General features: G+C 46.3%; 1 protein-coding gene across 1 annotated transcript in view; it reads right to left on the reverse strand.

The window, feature by feature from the left end:
- Positions 1–2,040, reverse strand: part of CDS1 (CDP-diacylglycerol synthase 1) — a 66,913-nt gene extending 64,873 nt beyond the window's left edge. Inside the window, exon 1 of the mRNA XM_061145617.1 lies at positions 1,787–2,040. Within this exon, the coding sequence (XP_061001600.1) occupies positions 1,787–1,906 (120 nt within the window). The 5' untranslated portion in view covers positions 1,907–2,040. The remainder of the gene's footprint in view (positions 1–1,786) is intronic.
- Positions 2,041–9,650: the final 7,610 nt, after the last annotated feature.

The raw sequence follows: 9,650 nt of genomic DNA on the forward strand, positions 1-9,650 counted from the left end.
TCTAATGGCTCCAATCAAACCAGAGGAGTAGTTTTCATTTTAAATGTAGTATTAGGGTATTAAGAAACTAATTGCTTCAAAAGTTATTTTATGGATGGCTTCCTTGAACATGTTTTTTCTTTTTAAAAGCTTGTTATTTTCTCCCAGTTAAGGAAGTGATCATGGGGAAGCTGTTATTTCCTTGGTTCTAAACTATACCAGTGCTAAAACAAAACAAACCCCAACCTAATTAATTCTATTTTTGGTCTAGTTTCCAAGGCAGTTTTCACAAAAACTATTCTCAGCCCACTGTTTTCAGCTTTGTAACATCAACCTTCAGTAGCCAGAAACTGTTACACTTTGTGTAATCCCTCCACACACATGTTCTATCATAGATCACTTTATTCCACCTGCCTCTCAAGGGTAAAGGAAAAAAAAGGATCTGTCTTCCCATTGATTTTAAAGTTTCTTTCCTAAAATCACTGTTGTGAGACATGTTCCCACCTTAGTTTTATAACTTTGGTTACCTCAAGTTCATCAGCATCAAGTTTCTGGCGGAACCCTCCCCAAATTGGAACTGTGAGTCTCAGCAACAGTGTGTGAGTCGGTCAGTTGGGTCCAACTCTTTGCCACCCTAAGGACTCACGTAGCCTCTATCCACGGAATTCTCCAGGAAAGAATACTGGAGTGGGTGGCCATTCCCCTCTCCAGGGGATCTTCCCAGCTCAGGGATTGAAGCTGGGTCCCCTACATTGCAGGCAGATTCTTTACCATCTGAGCCACCAGGGAAACCCTTCTCAGCAACTGTACAAACAAGAAAAAAGGGAATCAGGGACAGTCTCTAGTTCCAAGAGGCCACTGACCTGACCTGACCTTGGGCAATCTACTTCACCTCTGTAATACAAACTGCAGTACCTGCTTCCAAAAGATTGCTTCCAGAACTAGTTTCCATGCTTTGAGTTTCTAAGATAAAATGGAATTTAATAGAAGATTTTATAAAACAATCGTATTGCCTGGCCCAATTTCCTAAACTGTCCAGGACAAAAAAGTTGTAAAACTGGATTCCCCCCTGCCCAAATTTCTACTTGCACCACTGTATTACCAAATAAGCTGAAGTCTGTCTCTCTCCAACTTTTTAAAAAGCATACTAGCATTACATCTACTTATTCTTCAAGGTAAAGTAAAGGCAATCTGTAGAGATGGAAATTTTAAAAGTCCTTATAAATTCACGTTATCAGGTCAGATGAAATCCGCTGGTAGAAGTGCATTGTCTGCCGCGGACTCAAAAGAAGCTGGAGGGTCACAACGGGGTCAAACCTCTGAAATCTATGATTCTGAGAAAGGACAGAGGAAACGAAAGTGCTGATGGGGGAGCGCGAGAAGCCGAGCGTCAGGGTCCGTTGACAGGTTAGAAGCGAAGGTGCGTGTCTTAAGTTTAGTCCTAACTCTCCAGAGAAGAGGCGGGAGGCGCGGCTACTAGACGCTGCGAACTCTTCGGGTGGGAGGGACCATCCCGGCTCTAGCGTCGGCCCCAGACCCCGGGGAGGGGGGACTGGAATCGCAGAAAGTAAACTGGAGTCAAGTTGAATCCTGCAGCCTTCCCGGGAGCAGCCGCGGTCACCCCGAGAAGCGCACCGTCGCTGGGGTCCGGCTCCCACTGAAGTCAGCCGGGGCGGAGCGCGGCGCGGCGGGCAGCTTCACCTGACATTCGGCGGGGCCCCACCCTCGCTCCCTCCCGCCCAGGTGTCCCGGCCCCCAGGAGACGCAGCCCGGGGCGCGGGGGTTGCGCCTCTCGGGCTCCACTTACTTTGTCACTGGTGCTCTCGGTTTCGTGGTCGCCGCCGGCCGCCTCTCCCTCGCGGGGTGGCGACGCCGCCTCTCCCCCGGGGCCGGGGCCGCCGCCTCCCCGGTGCCTGAGTTCCCACATCTCCGGCTCCCGCGCAGCCGGGCCGGTCTCCTCCAGCGCCCCCGAAATCCGAGCTTGCGCGCGAGGTCTCGAAGTCCGGCCAAGCCGCGGCCACTCACACGCCTCCCCCCGGCCCCCCGCACCCCACCTGGAGGCGCCGCTGCCGCCGCCGCCGCCGCGCCGGGTCACCCCCAAAACGGCATCAACGAGCGAGCGCTCGTGGCCGGCTCGGGGAGCCCGGCCCGAGCGGAGAAGGCGGGGGCGCGGCGGAGGGCGGCCGCTGGTTGCCAGGTGCGCGTCCCCACGCGGAGGCCCAGGTGGGAGGAGGAGAAAGGACCGGGAGAGCAGGAGCTAGCCTGACCCGCTTTAGCGCTCAGCCGGGGCGCCCGCCGCCCGGGCCCAGCCACTCCCCGCCCCGCCCCCGGACTCAGGAGTGAGCCGCTCCCGGCCCCCCTACACCTTTCTCCCGGTTCCTGCCTCCTGCAGCCAGGTCACGCGCCGCAGGCCCCGCCCCACCCCGCCCCTCTGCGCTGCACTGCGGTTCCCACAGCCCCGCCTCCCTCGCCGGGGTGACGTCATGGGTCCCGACCCGAGGCTCCGCCCCGGCCTCCTGCGAGCGCGCAGGTGGGGCGGCTCGCAGGCAAGGTGCGGGCTGGAGCGCGCGGGAGGAGCAGGGAGGCGGAGGAGGGTCGAGCTGCTTGCTCGGAAGTGAGGGCTGAGAACTTGTGGACTCGCCCCGGAGCCACTGGGAGGGCCGGAAGAACTCCTCGGAGGCCGCCCGGTCAATATTGACCGCGCTCGGCCCCTGCCCCTTCTCAGGGCTCTCCGGCCGCGCCGCGGCAGCTGGACACACCTCGGCGTTCAAACCTCAGAGGTTTAGGAGGTGTCCAGAAGCAGAAACCTGTCGGGCTGGATGAACCCGACGACTTGGCGGCGTTCTGCCCGGTGTCATCACCTGCAAAAATGGGAGATGCGTTGGCCTCACTGGGCGTCCTGGGGTGAGATGGCCAGTTTCAACGACATGCCCGAACTGCTTCTCCAAGGAATTCGCGGATTGAAATCTCAAAAAATTCACTGCCTAGGGCCTGGAGAGAGAACCAGGACTCTGAGATGCCACCAGGTGCGGTTGCCAACCAGCTAATCTCTAAGCAGTCATGGACCTTGAGCTGCTAAAGTTGGAACAGGAAGGGCACAAGATCCGCCTTAATTCCGTTCCAAATCCTGTTAGAAGGTGATTAGTTTTCTTGACACGTATGGACCACCTGGTCATTACTGACAAGCTGACACAAGGGGCGAGGTGTGGAGAGGAGACAGGCCATCATACAAACAGGACAGTGTTTAGTAGGACATACTTATAGAAATAAATCAAAATATAAACCTCCCAAGGTCATTACTGACCCACTGAAAACAAGTAAGGTGGTTCTGAAAACTGAATAACAAGCAAAAATAAAAAGTCAAAGTAGGACGCACTGAAAACCAGGGCACAAAGACATTATTTTCCATCATCAAACAGATCTTTAAAGCTCTGAGTTCAGATTGGGTTGTCATATTTTCAAAGGGATAGAAAGGAACATCAGTCTTCTGGGAAGAGCAAAAATGACAACAGGTATGAGAAAATAAGTCCTTTGAGTCACAGTCATGGCGTGGTTATCCCTAAGGAACAGAAGACTATAGGGTGACTGGTTTAATCCATTGTTCTTCATTTCTTTGGAGAACAGAGTTGAAGCACTGCCTGATTCTCAGGAACATAAGGTTGAAGAAACTGACGAAGGCAGTGATGGAGTCTCCCATCTGAGGTCTAGTAAAGAAGCCTGAGTTCTAGCTCCACCAATGTCACTAATTGGGTGTGGCCTTGGATAAGTCATTAAGCCTCAGCGTCCCCAACTATAAAGTGGGTAGTTGCAAGGATGGCCGTTGTGGTCCTTTCCAGCTTACAAATGATTCTGCAACTAAAGCCTCTCTTCATCAGATTCCAGTCCTTCCTTTCTCCCATGGCTCAAGAATAGGGGACCTGGCATGGCACCCAAATGGTTTCCTCCTTCCCCTAATCGACCCAAGACCAGTTAAAAATGTTTGTTTATTTTGGGCTGTGCTGGGTCTTTGTTGTTGTGCAGGGGCTTTCTCTAGTTTCGGTGAGCACAGGCTACTCTGTAGTTGTGGAGCACTGGCTTCTCATTGCAGTGGCTTCTCTTGTTTCAGCTTGTGGGTTCTGGAGCACAAGTTTAGTAGTTGTGGCACGCAGGTTTAGTTGCCCTGCAGCATGTGGAATCTTTCCAGACCAGGGACCAAACCTGTGTCCCCTGCATTGGCAGGTGCCCTCTTAACCACTGGACCGCCGGGGAAGTCCCTGCAAGAGCTCCTTTGACTTTGTTCTGCCTTTGCTGTGGGAGGGGAAAAAAAAAGATGATGAGAAAGGTCGTGAGAAAAGTGTCAGGAGGGAATAGAGGGCAGGAGTGCGTGCCAGAAGAAATAGTCCCAGAGCAGGAAATGTGGGCCCAGGTATTTAGACTGCCAAAGGAAATGGCAACCCACTCCAGTGTTCTTGCCTGGAAAACCCCACGAACAGAGGAGCCTGGTGGGCTACAGTCCATGGGGTCACAAAGAGTTGGGCATGACTGAACGATTGAGCCCAGAGTAGTTTACTACTTTATCTCGACCTTCCTTAAATTCTACTTCCTGTGTTTCAGCACAGATGGTCGTTTCTTTCTGTCTTCATTGTAGTTATTGCTACTCATTGAGTGCTTACACTGAACCGAGACAGCAGGAACAACTTTCTATTCATCCTCACAGTCCAATCCCTTGCAACAGTGCTGGCCCCCACCCTCATCCAGTCAACACTTGGTTGAGGTGAGTCAAGAAATGAATGAATAGCAGAGGTACAGCATAACCAGGGAAAGATATATAGTATTTGCATTTTTTTAAAATAAAAAGTCTATTTTAGCCTTAGAAAGGTATTCACGTGTCTTTGTTTTTCACTTGATATGAAAAAGATTGATTTTAAGATGTATTAAAAGGGAGTTATAGTAATGACTGGTACATTTTATTTAGTCAACCACACTGGCCTTACTGTGACTATGGTGTCAGACTTTCTCAATGTCTTTTCTTTTTCATTTTTTATCTTTCATTTTCCATCATTCAGGGAGCTTACTTTCTCAGTTTATTACACTTACGTTCGGTGACACAAATTCTGGCATGTAAAGGTTTCTAAGGTCTCACCTGTTAGTTTTACAAGAGTTTAATCTGCTAAAGGGCATTATGTAAACTTCAAGCACATAGGCTAATCACAGGAGACACTTGGCCAATGTTTCTTGGTGGATTTATAGATTTTCTAGTATGTTGAAATGATATATAAATCTGAGTGAGGCATTTGCTAGAGAGGGAAGAGAGAGTGCTAACTATTTATATGATTTTTATTAGATTTTTTACCTTCTCCTTTGCCCAAAGATGAAGGGATCCCTTATCACCCTCTTCCCTGAGTACCCAGAATGTTCCCAGACTGGTAAACATTCCCCTCTTGCATGGGAATTTGAGCTGCTTTCCACATCAGAGGCACAGAGGCGCCCGACTGGAATGTCCCCGGCTTGCCAGGGTAAGAAGAAATCTTCCTCAGCCAAGCGTTTCTGGTTGCTTGGACACCCGCACTATAGCTTTTGTGGCTTGATCTGTCTGTCTTTCTCTGTTGCCCTCTGTCAATTCAGTCTGTAAATCAGAGGTAGAAATTTATTTATTTTTAGCTTTTTAGTTTTATATTGGAATGTAGCCAGTTAACAATGGTGCAACAATTTCAGGTACACAACAAAGCAACTCAGCCATAGATATGCATGTATTAATAACCTATCAGTGAAGTGTTAGTTGATTAGTTGTGTCCAACTCTTTGCAACCCCATGGACTGTAGCCTGCCAGGCTCCTCTGTCCATGGGATTTCCCAGGCAAGAATACTGGAGTGGGTTGCCATTCCCTTCTCCAGGAATCTTCCTGACCTAGGGATCGAACCGAGGTCTCCAGCATTGCAGGCAGATTCTTTACCATCTGAGCCACCAGTGAAAGTGCAACTCAGTCATGTCTGACTCCTTGCGGCCCCATGGACTGTATAGTCCATGGAACTCTCCAGGCCAGAATACTGGAGTTGGTAGCCATTCCATTCTCCAGGGGATCTTCCCAACCCAGGGATCAAACCCAGGTCTCCCACATTGCAGGCAGATTCTTTCCCAGCTGAGCCACCAGGGAAGCCCAAGAATAGTGTAGTGGGTAGACCCAAGAATCAAATTAGGGTCTCCTGCATTGTAGGCAGATTCTTTACCAGCTAAGCTACCAGAAAAGCCCGTCTGAGCCACCAGGGAAACTCCAAATACCTATCAGAGGTAGGAATGTATGATTTCAGGCAACCAGAGAAACATTTTGTGGTAAATTATTGAAGGACAATTTATGTGTACATCCTTATTTTCAATGAAACTGCAAAGGAAAATAACAGTGTACAATCAGTTACATCTGATTATCACAGGAGCAAGTACAGCTGTATAGAAAGAAGCAAATTTTATATATAGGCAACCCCGATTTCAGGTCTTCCCTGATGGCTTAGCAGTAAAGGATCTGCCTGCAATGAAGGAGCCAAAGGAGACACAGGTTCAATCCCTGGGTCAGGAAGATCCCCTGGAGGAGGGCATGGCAACCCACTTCCAGTATCCTTGCCTGGAGAATCCCATGGATGGAGGAGTCTGGTGGGCTACAGTCATCAGTCAGATAACTTAAATCCTCCATGCCTCAGTGTCCTCATCTATAAAATGAAGATAATAAGGGTGATAATATTTTCCTCCTAGCATTCTTATGAAGATTAAACTGGTTACTATACATAAAGTACATAGAACAGTGCTTGGTCCTAGTGAAGCGCTCTATAGGTGTTACCTATTATTGCCATTTATATGATTAAAAGCTCTGTTTCTTGAGGAAAGCAATATTCAGCTTTTAAACTCACTAAAGCTGCAACACCCCAGAGGATTTTGAAGAAAAAGGGATATGTTGACCTTGCTTTGGTAAGGTGGGTACAAATTATGAAATGGGGTAGGGCAACTTTGCAAAAAAGTACAAGGAAATCATCAGTCTGTCAAATTAATTTTTGTTACAGTAAGATTAATGAAATTGGCATTTCCTATTATTAACTGGAATCAATTTACTACCATGTAATTTGCATATGTATAATGACTGCAGAATTCCTTCCATTTCTAGCTTCTCTACTGAATCATAGTAACTGAGCAAAGTATATTTTGATGATTTAACTCCTTTGTAAAAGAGGCAGTGTATTCCTTCTATGACTTTGTAAATTACATTCTAAAAGAGTGGGTATATGTGTGCTTTTGATACTGCATGATTCAACTATTTTTTAATTGTTGAACATGGCTGGATTTGGGCTTCCCAGGTGGTGCTAGTGGTAAAGAACATGCTTGCCTATGCAGAAGACATAAGAGAGGCTGGTTCAATCCCTAGATGGAGAAGATTCCTTGGAGAAGGAAATGGTAACCCACTCCAGTTTTCTTCCCTGGAGAATCCCATGGATAGAGGAGCCTGGTGGGCTACAGTCTATAGGGTTGCAAAGAGCTGGACATGAATGAAGAGACTTAGCATGCGTGGTTGGATTTATATCCTTGTTGGAAACAGTCATTTAGAGAAGTGGAAGACATTGGTAACTGTCCTTAGAAAAGCTAAATCACTGATTTGCTGCAAATTGTATCAATTCTTTCTGCTCAATAAATTGCTGAAATCCAGAAGTATCAGTCAAGGTTCTTAGATGCAAGTCTGGCTGACTTAGGAAGACAAAGAATTTATTGGGGGATAATGAGGAGCTCACAGAACTCTTTGGAAGGCTGAAGGACCCAGAATAGAAAGCTGGTAGGAACAAAGGATGCCGGGCAGCAGTTAGGACCATAGTCAAAGCCACACCCAAACCAGCCACCTATGGCCAACATTGCTAGACCCATTGGGGCAAACCATCACAGCCTGCACCATCACTCGCCACCGGGTCCCACTGTTGCCATAGCTGACACTTTCCACTTGTGTTCTACTTACAAACTCTTGTTTACTTCAACTTTACAATAGGAATCATTTCCTTATAATATGTAATAATAGCCATAAGATCTCTTTGTGAAAAAAGACTTACTGATCAGAGAAATAAAAGCTATACAATTCCTATTTGTTGCAAGCTATATCAAATACCATATCTCCTTTAAGACACTCTTGTAATTTATATTTTAACTGCTCTGAAATCATAGTGTGTCTTATAGTCAATAAGAATAATAAGTAATTAGAAAACATTGTTTTATATTTTAATTGGCCACTGTATTTTTCTCAGCAGTACATAAAATAATGGTGAATTTTTAAAATGATGGCTTAATTGAGTCAATGAAGTACAGCACTTTAAAGATTGACTCTTGTTGGTTAGGAAGATCACATGTCTTGGATTTTTCCAGATCCTCCCAATTGCATGTGTTTCTTTTTCAGTAAAGTATTTATCAAGTATATAACCATGTATAATAGTGGTTTTAATATTTTTATTTTATTTATTTATTTTTGGCTGGGCTGTGTGGCATGTGGGATCTTAGTTCCCTGATCAGGGATCAAACCTGTGCCACCTGCATTAGAAGCATGGATTCATAACCACTGGACCAACAGAGAAGTCCCCTGATAATGGTTTTAAACATCTAAAAAATCTTTCCCATGTCTTTATGTTCTCATAGCAAAAAAACAAAAAGACACATTTTGCTAGACTTTATAACGCCTAATTTTTGGTTTAGAAAATATCATCAGCAAGCATTTTTCAGAGATTATTTCATTCAGTTCAGTTCAGTCACTCGGTCATGTCCAACTCTTTGCGACCTCATGGACTGTAGCACGCCAGACTTCCCTGTCCATCACCAACTCCCAGAGCTTACTCAAATTCATGTCCATCGAGTCATGAGTCATGAGTCATGATGCCACCAGAGCATCTATTTTATTCCTGCATATTACAAAAGACTTCTAAAATTAGATGTATTTTTAGTACCACCTACTGTCTGTCTACTGGTTCCAAATCAGGAAAGGAGTACATCAAGGCTGTATATTGTCACCCTGCTTATTTAAATTATATGCAGAGTACATCATGTGAAATGCCAGGCTGGATAAAGTACAAGCTGGAATCAAGATTGCCAGGAGAAATATCAATAACCTCAGATATGCAGATGACACCACCCTTATGGCAGAATGTGAAGAGGAACTGAAGAGCCTTTTGATGAAAGTGAAAGAGGAGAGTGAAAAAGTTGGCTTAACGCTCAACATTCAGAAAACTAAGATCATGGCATCTGGTCCCATCACTTCGTGGCAAATAGATGGGAAACAATGGAAACAGTGAGAGATTTTAGTTTTTTGGGCTCCAAAATCACTGCAGATGGTGACTACAGCCATGAAATTAAAAGACGCTTGCTCCCTGGAAGAAAAGCTATGACCAATCTAGACAACATATTAAAAAGCAGAGACATTACTTTGTCAACAAAGGTCCGTCTAGTCAAGGCTATGGTTTTTCCAGTAGTCATGTGTAAATGTGAGAGTTGGACTATAAAGAAAGCTGAGTGCTAAAGAACTGATGCTTTTGAACTGTGGTATTGGAGAAAACTCTTGAGAGTCCCTTGGACTGCAAGGAGATGCAACCAGTCCATCCTAAAGGAAATCAGTCCTGAATATTCACTGGAAGGACTGATGCTGAAGCTGAAACTCTAATACTTTGGCCACCTGATGCGAA

This window comes from Dama dama, chromosome 6 (genome assembly GCF_033118175.1).
Source record: "Dama dama isolate Ldn47 chromosome 6, ASM3311817v1, whole genome shotgun sequence".
Taxonomy (NCBI): Eukaryota; Metazoa; Chordata; class Mammalia; order Artiodactyla; family Cervidae; genus Dama; species Dama dama.